The following is a 15,698-nucleotide window of genomic DNA, read 5'->3' on the forward strand; positions in this document are numbered from 1 at the left end:
AAGTGTTTTGTAATATAATTTTGAATAGCAAGTTACTTTTTGCTTACAGCTGCAGGAAAAACTTCATCTGTGTATAAGCTAACCTTCTTTTAAACCCCACAGTATTCCAGATAGTATTTACTTAGTTCAAGTTACACAGATTTAACTGTAACTGACAAAAAAAAAAAAAAAAAAAATCAGAAAAGCAAAATGTCAACATCCCATTAACATCCCCCCAAAATAACAAAACTCCCACCCATTCAAAACCAAACTCAAATTCAAGAACATACTTACTGGAAATTAGATGGAGTTCCAATATCTGCCTTTGTCAATCTTCTCTTTTTAGTTTTTCCTTTCTTCTTTTCTTTGGTATATGAAATATTGTTGACTTGTGGAGTATAAAATCTGTTAGTTGTAATTTCTGGGTTTTTGATATCAACAGTTGCCATTGGTAGATTTGGGCCTGTGAAAGTAAAGTACAGGATTTTTACTTCTGTGTTTCACCAATGCCACGTTTAATCCACAAAGTTTGGGAGTTGTTTTTGAGCTGTAGAATACTTGTACTCTAGCTGTAGCTCTACATCCACATGCATTCAGATGGGTTCTGGATGTCAGACACAAACTAAGATATTTGATGAAAAAAAAAAGTTGTTAGAGCAGAGCAACAGGAATATTTTCTGAACTACAACTTGTTTTTTGCCATGTGCACAGAACACATGGAATGATGAGACACATTAAGTAAGATACAACATAGCTACAATCCTAGATAAGATCAAAGATGTGACCTTCCTTCATAAACAGTTAGACCCAAAAAGCCAGCAGGCCATTACCTGGGCAGCACACTAAACTGATCTTTCAGGAGACAGAACCTTCATTTAATAAACCCCACCTGGGAATGCCATCACACACAGAACCTGAACATCACAACAGCTTCAGAAGACTGCTCTGGACACACTACTGTCTTCAAATATAGGACAATATCTGTGGAACTATTCAGGACTTCTCATGTCTTACTCTTTGACAGGTTTTCTAAACAGTGAAGTTCCAGATGAGAAACACCTTGCAGGGACAGTAAAAAGATACCTAGAAATATAATCTGTAATTTGTGTATTTCATTTATGTTCTCAAACTTTGTTCTTAATTATAAATAATTCTGAATTATTATTCTAGTTATTTAAAATGCATCTGAGTTATACCCCTGTCAATTTCAGCATTTTAATATTGTGTTACTTGTGTAATACTAGCAAATGAACATACCTAGCATATGTTCCACTCAGGTTTTTTAACTGAGAGAAGATAACTCTTGACATAAGCAAGTGATAGCAGTACTTAAATACTAAGAGGCAATTTATGTATTTATCATTTACATACATATGTATACATACACATAGACACAAGCATATTTTTAAAGAAACCAACAAAAAGGGTATGTAAATACAGTTTTGGAAGAATGAGATTAAGCAGTTAATTTAAAACCAGTTTGGCGAGAAATAGTCTGAAAACATTTCCTACTTTCCTGTGAGTTAGGACCCAATAGTTAGCAAATCAACTGAAGAAAGACACAGTCTTACTGGGCAGATGATAAAAAAGTCTAATTTGACTTTGATAAATCTGAACCTTGTTCTGACACTATTTGTTCATAACTGCATTCAGAAAGAACCAAGAAGCCTTATGTTCACAGTCCAATATAAAAATCAGAAAGGACAAGCAGACAACACAACAGATAACACAGCTGACACTTAAACACCTCAGTGGGAAGCACCCAGTACTGGTAAGGACAAGAAACAAGAGCAGAAACACCAGACTGGGCTAGACAAAACTCATCTAAAACATGACAACTCTAACACTCCTGTAGGAACCTTAAAGGACAAGATTAAAAACTGCATTGAAATGGCATGAAAAAAATCTAAAATGTTTTCTGCTAAGCAGAAATGCTTTGATCTAGAAATGTTTTGATCTGGACAACTGTCCTTTGAGAATATCAAAGCATAAACTGACCACATAGGACTACACAAAACAACCTGCATTGTCTGAGTTTCACTTAAAACTAGCACTGAATTGACTAATCATCAAATATTATCAACTCTAAACTTAGCAATAAGTTCAGTAAAATTTTCAGAATGAATTGAAAATTACAGTCTTAATTTCCGTGGTACAAAACAAAAACCACTAGGAGTTAATCTTCACTTTAATCACATATTACATTTTCTGTTACATTCTGTCCATTTTCACCTATTATATTGGTATTTATAATTTCAATAGCTGAACTGACATTCAAAAAAGAAACTGATAGTACCTTTTTAATGCTAGTAAGTTGGAGATATTCTTCTTTCAATTACTAGCTGTCTTTGAAATACATCTTTTTGCATACAAAATCCTGAACTAACCAAACATGGCGGCAGCAATTTGCAAACAGAAGTTTTATTCAGCTGAGTTAAAATCAAGGGCTGATAGCCTGATTCCTTAACAATAATATTCATACAAAAGGTCACAATAAACTTAAAAGATGAAAATTTTTCTTACCATCTGGTTTAGACCTTAGATGTCCACGAGGGATAAAAGAACCTTGGAAACAATTGTACTCTTCTAGAACTGCCATATTTATATCCAGCAAAATTTTTCCCATCATCACACATGCACCTTCCCCAGCAGGTGTAGACAGCTCAATAAACGAAGATGAGAGAGGCATATAGAGCTCATCATTAGGAAGTACCTGACAATACAGTGGCCTTAAGCATCCACTGTTATCAATATCTGTGACTTCTTCAGAAGGGGCTCCAGAAAACGTTGTACAGAACATTTTGAAATGTTAATTCTAGTCTATATTTTATTTAGAGCCTCTCTAGGTATCTGTCCCAGACTACAGACAGCCCTACAAGAAATGCAAACTGTTCTAGTTAACAGCTGAAACAAAATTCTGCCACGTGGTTCTTTAGAATTCCCTCAAAACCTAATACTCTGACAAATCCTCATTTCATCCTCATCAGTACTTCACCAGGAGGTCAGTTCAACCACAGCAACTCTTCTTTATTTGCATAAAGAGACCTAGCTATTACAAATGAGTAGAACATAAATCCCAGGAAATTACAGACTAATACATTTTACATAACTGTTAATGCCAATTTGAGTTTAATCCTGCAATTCTACAAAAAAAAAAAAAAACCAACAAAAAAACAAACCAAACTTAAATCCCTATCATTGAAAACGTCATACAACAGACCAAGTGCTTTTTCCATGAAGCTTCAATGTATGCAGAAAATCCAGACTAACAAGCCCCAGTAAAACAAAATTCCTCACAGTATTTCAACCATGGGTCATGTGAGTACAGAAATGTGACTGTTCTTGTTTTTCAGTTTTGGAGCTAATAATGCATTAATACCCAGCACAAAAAAGCAGGTGGTTTCATCTTTTCTCCCCAACAGAATTTCTGAACAGAAAATGAATATAGAGAGTAAAAGAAAAACTAGCTGTTATTACAATAGGTGTGTTTTTTCTTTCTTCCAGTTACATGCTGATAGTATGTATCTGCTCTAGTCTTAATTCCAAATACTGAAATGTGAAGTCTGTAGAGTGTAACAACCTGAGGCTACAATCCATGCCCTGACCATGTCTCATCTATGACTACTGAGGACACAGCTAGACAACTTTTCACCAGCAGCGAAGCCAGGCATTACAGAATTTTACAAAATCAGAAAAGGAAAAGGTTTTGGACAGGTTTTGAAAATGGATGTTCCAGGGAAACAGTTTATCAAAAAACAGATGCTGAAACGTTTGAAGTGATTAGAAATCTGGAACACTGAGCATAAACCCTGTCTTCCACAGAATACTCAGGATACATTCAGCATAGGGACAATGACTGCAAGTTTAACATGAGAGAATTTTTCTCAGAAAAATATTGTTCCCAGGTCTTACAACATGAGTTATGCAGAGTATTCTAAGCACAGAAGTTTTTGCAGTCTCTATTTTTCTTAAATCTTGTTCTATTCAAGGATAACAAACTAAACAAATAAATTGTTTGTGTTATAACGGAGACTAAACTTTTTGTGGGAGGTGTTACTACATGATCACCACCGCTGCTGTAATTCCCATCTGCTCTGCAGACACTGTGATCAGAGATGTGCTGTTTAGGAAAGCAGAGAAGTCAAAACCCTCTGAAAGCTCAGAAAAGCTAGCAAGACCATCACAGATGGTATTTCTATTTCAAAACTTAACAGTCCAGTCAAAGTTTCATCTATACTAAAAATGCTTGACCTCAACTGATGATTGCCTGAATTTCCTAAAAACTTGAAGTTTATGAAGAAGAAAAAGCATTTTTTTGAAAAGTATTCCATATCAGGGAGGTTTTATCTGGGTATATAAAAGGAATCATTAATTTCCATAATTCAAGATTAGTTATGAATTACCTATTTTGGTGACTTACAGAGAGATGCTTGAATGACTTGGTTAGAACAAATTTTAGGGCTACCACCTCAAGTCATAAGCATATTTCAGAAGATCAGTTTACTCTACCCTTGCTCAAGGAGCCAAGTCACAGATACATGTTACAACCTATGATCTGGAACACTGACAGAAACAGGACAGGAGAAATCCCATTTTAACTTTAGTGTGAATTCAGAAATCAAAACCATCAAACCTGGTATTAACTGATGTGCCTTTTCCATGATTTTAGAATGGACGGTCAAAAAGTTCTGCATTAAACATACACAGTTTGATTCCTTCCATCAATTTAACAAGAGCATCTCATACTAGTGAGACATGCTCCTGAGAGGCAAGGAGATTCAAATAATTCTTCATTCAAAAGGAGTTAAATATTGATGAATATTTGAAATAAACCCAGAAGACTATGTTACATGGTTCACCAGATATACTGAAACTGAAATATTATATTCTATTAAATCCATCATTATTATGCCTGCCATTAAGACAAATAGACTATCTTTGTACAGTGATCCTATACATGCATATTCTGAAGATCACACAGCAAATGCAAGGTACAAAGTTTTCTTCCCAGTTAAAGCTGAAGGGCCCTCTCTCATACTTGCAACAAAACATGCTCCTCCAGAAACATTCTTTACAAATGCCAGCTAAGCCACAAAGTTTTCAAGCCACAAATAAACAAATGCCAAAGAACAGAAACAGAAAGAATATTGTGACCTTCAGTTTTCTGCTTTTGTCACTTCATGACTATCCTGAACAAATCTGAAACAAAGCTATACATAAACAGCAAATGATAGCAGGAGGAGAAAATAAAATGCAGTGATTCATGCAAAAAGCTTACCATTTGGTGGATCTCGTCTTTTTTCTGTTAAAAAAGAAAAAGAACCATTTAATCATAGGTATCACAGGAAGAAATAATTTAAATTTTAGTGTCTAGTGAAACTTTCAATGATCTTGATCTCAAATTTAAGAATCTACTAATATCCTTAAAGTCTACTTGCTCAGTTGAAAAAAAGTATTACAGAACAAAAAACACCCTGATCTTAGATAATAAGAACTGATTTCAAGTGCACAAACTGAGCAGGAGCATAAGGCAATAGCTACTGACTTGGTTTCAGGCATTTCAACCATGAAGTAGAGTGAGATATTCAAAAAGTATGTTTTAAATACAACCTAACAAAATAAGATTCGTGTAGCATTGTGCTTTTTGATAACCACTGAATGAAATTGTTCTGTCATTTTTATCTGAAATATAATTAGTGTGTTTTTAGAGTATTGTTCTCTCACAGAACCTAAAATTTAATTAATGTTATGCTTTATGCATAAAAGATTGGACACAGGGGCAAGACATTTCACCAATGTTATCTGACAGGTAACTGAACAATATGGAAAGAACTAGACTCTCCTTGATACTAATATGATATTTTATTCACAGCACTACACTGTTTCACAGACTATTAAGAACCTGGCTTGATGATTTCACACCTCAATATTCTCAGTCTACAATAGTAAATTCCCCTTTAAAGGAGATTTCCCTCACTTACTTTTGAACTTCTACACACTCTCAGTAGACATCTACACTATTTGTCTATCACTACACAAACTCTTAAGAAATTTGGATTTAGCAGCACCCATAAAGGCAAGCAGTTTATCATCTCATTGTAACAAAAGCCACAGCTCTGTAAAGATCTGGAGTATCTGTAGTATAACAGGAGCTCCCAAGAGTTGTAAAAAAAGAATTTGTAACTTCACTTTCAGCAAGCCCCAGAAAAACTGTTAACTTGCTATATCTTTCCAGACTCACAAACATAAGAAGGGAGACAGTGCCTCCACAGATAGTGCTGACCTTGTCCTAGAACACTTAAAACCCTCAAAATATACAAACCTCCCAAAAAATATAAAATCCTAAGTATGCTAGGCAAATCAGTCTCATGACAGTCTGCTGATCTTCCAGTAGGAATAAAGGAATCAGTCAAGATCAAACCTTCATGGGAAGGTCACCAAAACCCATGGAAAATCAACTTTTTATGAACAAGTCATCCAAAGACAGTAGATTTTTAGGTCACAGCAGGTTAGCTTCAGGCATAGAGGTGGAGAACCTCTGCAAAGATACCTCAGCATAAGGTATCAGGTCTGAGGTGAGAAAAACTTTCACTTTTTGTCTAAACACTGTGCTCTCTCTTCCTACCAGATTCAGTTTAAGAAACCACATCTCATACTGTCCCCTGGAAATAAATTTTTAAAAAATAAAAATTAACCCCCAACTCAACCTTTGGACCATAATCAGAGTTCTAGCAATTCAGCAACTCAGAGAGAGCAAAGGAGAGTGCAGAACTGGTTGTAAGTCATCTGTCATAGGAAAGATGGCAAAAGCAGAAGGCATTCACAGGTAATGTTAGATGGCCATGAGACAAATCATGGGAATCCTTCACAATTTTCATTATAATAAATAGTTCAAAAGAAAAAAAAAAAAGTGGGAAACAAACCAAAACATTATATACACTTCCTGTAATTTTTACTGGCTAGATTAATTTGAGAAAAATTAAGAGACTAGCACTGTTTTTCTGTTACCACTGCTGACAAAAAAGTATGAACTTTTGTTCCTGAAGTGCAGATGATACGATGAGTGACAGATTTTCAGGCTTTTGAAAATGAATGTGCTTACTGATCTCAAACAGACGAATATCAGAAGCTGTCTATGTACAAAAAACACAGCTCCCTTCAATGAGCATTCCTGAAAATGAGAATAATCTCTGCCAAGACTTGAATCCAATGCAAGCTGAGCAGGCTGGAAATGCCCTTGTCATTCAAGCAGCAAAAACAAAAGCTGTGACCAAAGACAAAAGAAAAAAACCAAAGCAAATTTAAAAAAAAAAAAAAAAAATCACTCTTTATATGAAGTATCTACCTTGAAACTTATGAAGTCCATTATGAAGGTACTCAAGAGCTAAAAGTTTGTGAAGGAAAATAGCAGTTTCATGGAAGGTCAATAGAGCTCCCACCCATGAGCTGCAAGCAGTACATAAGAACAAATCAAGAAGCCTCCTACTTCAGAAAGAACTACCTGCAGTTAAGAACAAGTGTCTGTTTCCCTTTTAGGGATGAGTGAGTGCTCAGCATGTGGAGAAGGCACTTGTGTGTGGGCATGCATAATAATAAAAATAACAACTAATAGCATCTATGTGCAATACCCAAAGTGAGAGTATACTGCAGTGACAACCACTGAGAAGAGACACACTGTGCTCACTCTGTCTACTGGGAGTACTATTTGGGATTAGTTTAAGAAGTAAATGGAGAGATTATTTAAGCAAATCTACAGACAAAATAATGAATTATAGCAATTTCTTTCTAATCTAAGGTTAAGAATTTAATTGAATAAAAAAAAAACCAAAACAAAACAAAAAAAAAAAAACCCCAAAAACCTAAACCTCCAAAGCCCCTAAAATGAAAAGGTCAACCCATACCAGAATTTAGTTAGATGAAACCCCACACTATTAGAAAGATTAGGACAAGAGATCAAGAATTCTCTCTCTACATTTGTTCTTTATTCTATTCTCTACTTGATATTTTGTACATTTGCAAGTGTTTGTACATGCTCTGGAGCCAAACTTTCACCTCTCTAGAACTCCAGATGCACTTACTCAGGGGTTGTCTGTATGTTGGAGTGCATTACATGCTGAGTGAGGAAGAGCAGAATACTGTTGTGTCTTCTCTTAGCTGTCAGACAGTATTTTGTGTACTAACCTCAGCACCAAGCCTTAGCTTTGTGAGCCAGAACTGCAGTCACTGCTACCTTTCAATAACATAAGTTTTCTGTAAGACTCCTAGAGAAGTCTCTAAGCAAACCCTGAACAGCATAACAGGCAGCTAAATGATCACATGGAGTACTCAGCTGAGTTGAAAGCATCTCAAGTGGCACTGCTATGAAATTAAACATAGTTTGGAAGGTATGAAAGTAAAAATCCTGTTAAAACAGAAAAGCATCTAAATTGTCAGACTATTACCTCTGTGATTGTGAAATTAAGATGTACTAATAATATAAATTCACACAACTCTGGTATCATTTGTGTATATATATATATATATATATAATGTAAATTATATAAAATATATATGTTTTGTATAAGCATTTATAAATAAATAAAGGCATAAACACCAAAAGAAATCACCTTGACTTTGAACAGTGCAAAGCCTGTTATTTTAGAAGCACAATGAAATAGTCACAAGGACAAATACAGAACTCCATCTGGTGGCTTGACGAAGCAATCTCATAACTGTTTTAAATTCTTGGTTTGCAGCTCTTAACAAGGAAATATCTGTAATGTTTTGTTTTGAGGGTTTTTTGTTTCTCATTTCATTTTCTTTTTTAAATAAAAGGTGTCTCAAAGTTGCAAATGTTTGGGGAAGCTGGAGTTGTTTGTGGAAACAATATATGAAGTAACATGAGCACTGGCATACAAACCAAGATACTAGTTCAGAGAGTAAACTCGAAAAATTTAATGTGAAAAAAAAAATCACTATGTGGAAGAAAAACTCTGAACAGAATGTCTGACTGAACCACTATTTTCAAATAAAGTTTTCTATGGCCAATAATGCAAACATACTTCTTCCCATGTAATGTCTGTGCATTGTAGCATTATGTTTCAGACATATAAGAGAGTAAAACCTCAGGAGCAGCAGATGCAAAATTACTTTTGCAGTATGTGTATAAGAAACTTTTAACTGCCACTTCTTAATGATCCCACTTCTTCTCATGAAACCTTATGACCTTATTCTGAGCTGAGGGAATCATAAAGAAGTCATTTAAGCTCTTGGAGCAAGTGCTCTGCTCCTGAGTCACCATGCCTTGATGAAATCCAAGTGAATACACACAGCAAATGCACATTCACAAGAGTACTTGCAAGAGCAGCTCTCCAGGATGAAGGCTTCCTCCTTTTACAGTAGCCTGCACTGCATTGCTAGCACAGTTCCAGAACGGATTACAAAATTGCATCCTGGAGCTTGCACACAAGTCCACACTACATCTCACAGCAAGCCTGAACACATCTACTTCTTCCAAGCCTGTATTTTACATCCCTTTATCCTTCACAGACATATGGTTGTCAAGACAGGAAAGTTGTTTATGGGCTCCCTGGAAAATGACCAAGACAAGATCTGTAGGAAGCCTGAGCTGCCTTTAAAGCACAAACCATGCTCCCAAGGTATCTTGCAGCTGGCAAAAAGCATGCTGTGCTTCACTGACTGTCCTGTGCTGCTAAGGACAGTATAGGCACATTATGTCTTCTGTTCTTGGCCTGAGCCAAGATCACTCGTTCTGAATAAAAGGTATTCCTCTACTAACTGCTGGATCAATGCCAAAAATTCATGAATTACTGAACATACCAGATGGTAAAATTTTTGTTACAACCCACTTGGGCTGAATTTAACAAGCCAGTTATAAACAGCTCAGGGCTAAAAGAGCGTTTATTCAAATATTAAAACAACTTAGAGAAAGATTTCTAGTTTACCCAATGTCAGCTTACAATTTTGTTCCCCAAATCTGTATTTTCAAATCATAACCTTGGGGTCTCAGCTTACACAGACACTTATAGAACAAAATACCAAGGTGAGTCGTTTCAGAAAACTAATTTTTGCACACTAGAGAAAGAGGCCTGGTTTAATAGCATAATTACTTCAAAACATGAATATGGCAGCAGTGCCTCCAGTGGCTTTCAGATGTAGCAGTAGCTTCCTGCCTTCCCCCCAAAACAACATAAACAAGCCTGAATTTAAGATTAATTTGAATATTTACCAGATTTTCTCTGCCGTCGTCCAAGTAAATCTGTTACTGTTTTGCGGAATAGTTTAGCTTCTTCTTCATTAGCAAAATTAAGACCAACTTGACATGTCTGAAAAACATTAATATTTCCCCCCCATGACTAAGAAAGTGTTTTAAAGGCTTTCTTAAATATTGTCTTACACCTTTCTAAAGGTATAACAAAAAAAAAAAAAAAAAAAAAAAAAAAAAAAAAAAAAAAATCACCACAAATTTGGAACCAAGTCTCAGTGAAACATTGTATCTTAGGAATGTCTGTCTACTAATCAAGTTTCTAAAGATCAGGGCTAACAGATATGAGCAAAATCTTGCAGCTTCAAATAAAAAAAAGGGGAGGGGAAAGGAAAATTTGTGCTATATGAATGCATGATATGTCATAAATATCATCTGCAAGTCAAAATGTAATTTCATTAAAGAAAGTTGAAAGTAAAGAACCACGTTTTATGCTTCTGTACTATATATTAAATTTTCTAGTTGAGATATCACAAAAATTACTTTTATAAATAAGCTTTTACAAAAAAAATATAATATAACTGATTAATAACCTCAGTTACATTAAAGAAGATACCAAAGGCATTCAAAGGTTCAAACCAAAGGCATTTTAAAATAGGTGTTCAAAGACATTGAGACTCACATCTCCAGCAAAGGTATGAAAATATCCTCTAGGGCTATTATATACAAAGTTATTGTACAATTCCTGCTCCCACAGTAATTTCCCATCCTGAAAAGAAGAAAACAAAAAAAAAAAGAAGACTATTAAACTTCTGATGAAATTGCAGAGTTTAATTTCTTTTACTATAGAACATATTAAGAACTGGACACAGCATAGTATTAAACATCTGCCTTGATATTAACCCAATGGATAACTCAATCAAAATCAAAGTACACCAGAGCTTGTGGAAGAGCTGTGAAAGCCTATTCTATTGTGTCTCTGTGTTCTGTTCAAATTCCTGGATGTTTCCAAAAACTTCCTTTCAAGTTCTACAACCCTGCAACAGTGATACTGCGAGCAGTGATAGTGCCCAGTTACAGGAATTCAGGAATGAAACAGCAACAGTAATAAAGAAGGCTTCCAGTCCCCTGCTCTTATCTCAGTCTTGACTTGAAAACAGTTAACTTAAAGAGAACAAAAATCTCATCTTTTAAAGAAGTCTCATGTATTTCAATGACATTAGAGTTCAGCATCCAAGGAAGCAGTTTCTGACAGAGTCTTAGCAATCAACTGACCAAATCACAAAGTCAAATGCAAGTGCCAACTGGCAATTCCGAACAAATCTCAGAGGCTTCAAGCACTGAATGCTGACAGATAAGGAGCTCTTTCTTGGCTGCAGAGATAATGGGAAGCTTTCCAAAGTTTCAGCACAGTCAGTAGGACTTAGGTTTCTCAGCATCATTTTTGTTATGAGAACACATCTTGGACACTTTGTTTCTCAGTTCCCACTCCCTTGAGATGTCCTATTACAATAAGACAAAGATTTTCAGTATCTTGAGTATGAGTCTCTTTTTAGTGGAGGGAGAATGAAAGAAAAAGCCACCCACCCCAATCTCCCCAAAAATCACACAACTTGTTTATCCTGCAGTTTTCACATGCACCACCACACTGATCAAAAAGATTGTTTCCACCCAATATTATCTTAAACCACCCAAAGTAGTGACACCTGTTATATATATATATATATACACATACACACTATATATTTATTTCCACTGATGTGACTAATCAGATCTGTAGAGAGGACAGCAGCTTCTGAGTGCTGTAAAAAAATTGATATTTATTTCATCTATTAAAGGTGAAATATATGAAATTACTTAAATTTAGAGCACCTGCAAACGTTGCAATTGCCTATTGATAACAAGTGCAATTTCACTGCTTAAAGCTTACTTGAGAATTTCTATGAATGCATAGCTATAACCTATACTCATTTAATTCAAAATGGAGAATGAATATAACCAAACTTAAAGGCTCTGAAAAAGAAAAAAGATGCTTACCTTGATGTCAAATATTCTGATAAAATATGACCTCTGCGGATTGTCCTTTACAAGGCAAGCTACACCACAGCACTTCTTTGACCACATGGCATTGCGATCTGCTGCGTATATCTGAACAACTGCTGAAGACATAGTCTAAAAAGAAAAGGTAGCTATTACTTAAAAGGAAAAAAAGTCATAAATTCTATAACTGATCCTTTTCCAAAGCATCTCTTAGTTTTGTTCCTTATTGTAGGCAGCAATTTTGCTGATTTCCCAGGTAGTTAACACGATAAGGTTTGAAGGACCCCAAATCACTCCGATGCTTTAGATTTTCACTTCTATGCAAGATTTAGACACCCTAAGAACCAAATGAGCTTTTCATTCTTTTTCATGAAAATTAGCAAAGAGATTTTGCCTGTAAGAAGCAGATCAGTAACTACAGTGGTCGCACAGAATACCCTACTGTGCAAGGAAATGTCTGTTTAGTACTTCAAACTGAATACAAACACAATACTCAAGATGAAACTGTAAATTGCACAGTGCCTGGACACACTCCTGGGTACTGGAATGCAACTGGTTGCATTGCTTAATTGTTTAAGTGGTCTCTGGCACAATTTTAACCTATGCCAACTAGCAAACTCCGAAAATTCCTGGGCACGATTTGAGAATTCACATGAGCTAGGCTCATTCCCAGCTGGCAACCAGAAATTGTCTCATTTTCAAACTGAGAGATTTGAATAAGAGATGAAGATTATTCCACACCAGACTGCTTCAGTCACAAGAACATTCTTAATCATATTTTGTAGTATATATGTGCCTTACTTTAAGAGTCCTACAAGGAAAGGAAAATGGAAGTCCTCAAATAGTATTTATTTAGCAGCCAAGGCATAAGAACATAAAGCTTAAATGATCTACAATGGGCAGACCAAAGGCTATCTAGCCTAGAATCTATGCTCCAGCAGCACCAGATGCCAAAAGAAGGTAAGAATACAAGAATATTCCATTATATACTGTATTATATATTATATATATAATATTATAATTATTATTATAATACATAATATTATATATATAATATACCATATACATTATTCCGCAGGAATAAGAGGCTGGAGCTCAAAGCTCCCTAGGCCAGCAGCACATCCTGCATTTTTCCTTCGTGAATTTGTCCATTCACTCTTCAGACCCATGTGAAATTCTGAACATGATAACACTGGACAGGATTGTTTTCCAGAATTTTCTTTTTCACTGTGTGAATAATTAGCTCCGTTTATTCAGACTTTTGCCACCAGCTATTTTCAGTTGTTTGTCCCTACTTACTCTTACACTAAGAGATGGTGTTGATGGCTTCATAGTTGTTCCTTTATGCTGCACATCTTTTTATACATATTTGCCACACTGGCCTCTATGCTCGCTTAGGAAGTTCAGGAAGCGATACTAGTTTTATGTCATTCTTGGATCAAGAAAAAAAAAAAATCATACTACACATTTCCCTTGTCACTCTTACATGGATATTAACTAGTCTAACTATGTCCTTCTTTGTATGGGGATGAGACTTATGCTCTTTGTTAGCCCTTTGAACACAGGATCACAATAATAGTTTTCTGCTTTGTTCTTGACTATTTTCACTATCAAAAAGTTGCATTTCCTTTATCACTATGAAATATTAAGCAGATGTTTTCTGCGATCTGTTAAAGCTCCAAAACCTTTCTGGATGATTTACACCTAATCTGAGTAGTGGGGTCCCTATTAGGTTGTCCCCACCTGCTCAACAAGGATTACTTTGCCTTCATCAACACTGACTACTTGCCAAAACAGTAGACATCTAGAATGCAGGCATGCCTTCCTGCATTGTAAGATTATTTACTAAATATCATTGTCACCATGGTCACGCTTCAAATGGTTTAAAACTCCAAAAGAATAGCCTACGATTCATGGATTTTTTTAAACCAAAAAACTTTCAGTTTTGTTAAAATAGAGCCAACATAATATAGTCAGACTGACAGCTACACCTTAGGGAAGCTATATAACCTTTGCTCAAGCACTGTGATGATAACTTTCACAAGTCAAGATACATCTCTGTTTCTCTTTGCAGCCACCTCGTCAGAAGTTGTCAGACTGACTATTAATCTTGCTGGTAACCTACAGAAGAAATTAAAGCATGACTGTCTGATGAAAAGAATGCTTTGTACTTGCTTCCCCAAATGCTTTACAACTAAGTGTGGAGTATATAATCCTATAATCTACAGAGAAATATGAGTAATTTAATCATAATTGCACTTGTCAGACGAGAAAAAAGGGACCTAAGAATTAGCCATACTAGCACAACGTAACAGTTATATCTGCAACTTAATGTCACCTAAGATGTCATTTTCCCCTCTATGTTGCAAACAGGCAATGACTTAATTTTGGGCACAGCTGGGCAAATTTTGTTCAAAATCTCTGCTTCTCTAACGGCCTTTTTCCCCAATACTATCAAATTGTTAAACTGATAACCTTGTAGACACAAGACAACACCCAGGAGCAAAATGGGCCATTCTATAGTTCACATTTAACCACAGCAACTATCTCACCCCTGCAAGAAACCTTCTTAACACACCAAGACAATCCAGCTGCAGTAACCTCTCCCCAACAGGAGTTCTCACAGAAATGGGTGGTCTTGGAATTCAAAGCACAGGAGACAGTGACCTGTGTCAAGACAGGGCTTATTATCATATCTAACAGCAAAAGCACCAACTGGATTATCTAGGTAAACCAGTAACTGTCGTAACTCCACAACAGCTTATAAAACCTTGAACCAACACCTACCTTATGAGTACAAAGAAGAATATTACACAGAGTGTGTCCTCATTCTGCATAGTCATAATATATTTAATGTATACGTGGTTACCCTATGAGTAGAGCTTGATTTAGAAGTTAGAAAACTATTTCACTGAATCTAAAGTAGGTTTAGTTTTGAGGTCTACCAAGTGTGGTGTTCAATTGCATTTTAACTTTCTCATTAGCATGAGTGTTTTCCTAGTGTTGACAAGCTGCAATGAGGCTTTTGCATATTACAATATAAAGTTACAATTCTGTTGTCATAGCACTCAGGTTTGTTTTTTTTTTTAATTAAAAGGGCAACATAGGAAAAAATATAATGCATATTTTGGGGGGGCAGGGGGAGAAAGACAATCAAGTCCAACTCCTTTGACTTCATCCTCTGTTCATTTTCATTATGTACAGCAGTGGTGCCAAGCCTTCCGCTATTCAGCTTCTGGAACAAAGATGGCAAAAGTAATCACCCATACCATTTGGCAATTTACAGACACATGGTGAAATTTAAAACTTGAGAAAACAGAACTTCATCTACTGCTATTTAATATGAATCCTAGCCACATAAATTGAATTTTAAAACTTCAAATTTAATTGCATAATTGCAGCATCTGACAGCATTTACACAAATATCATAATTTGAGTACTCTACTGCATTTGCTGAGTGAGTATTCAATGTCTA

The 15,698-nt window shown here is 35.6% G+C and overlaps 1 protein-coding gene across 1 annotated transcript in view; it reads right to left on the bottom strand.

Moving 5' to 3' along the window:
• The window catches only part of WASL (WASP like actin nucleation promoting factor), a 48,211-nt gene that overhangs the window by 11,767 nt on the left and 20,746 nt on the right, over window positions 1-15,698 (bottom strand). Inside the window, 5 exon segments of the mRNA XM_079303291.1 lie at window positions 274-442; window positions 5,258-5,281; window positions 10,208-10,304; window positions 10,866-10,952; window positions 12,221-12,355. Coding sequence (XP_079159417.1) covers window positions 274-442; window positions 5,258-5,281; window positions 10,208-10,304; window positions 10,866-10,952; window positions 12,221-12,355 — 512 coding nt within the window.

Source organism: Erithacus rubecula (genome assembly GCF_903797595.1).
Source record: "Erithacus rubecula genome assembly, chromosome: 4".
NCBI classification, from domain to species: domain Eukaryota; kingdom Metazoa; phylum Chordata; class Aves; order Passeriformes; family Muscicapidae; genus Erithacus; species Erithacus rubecula.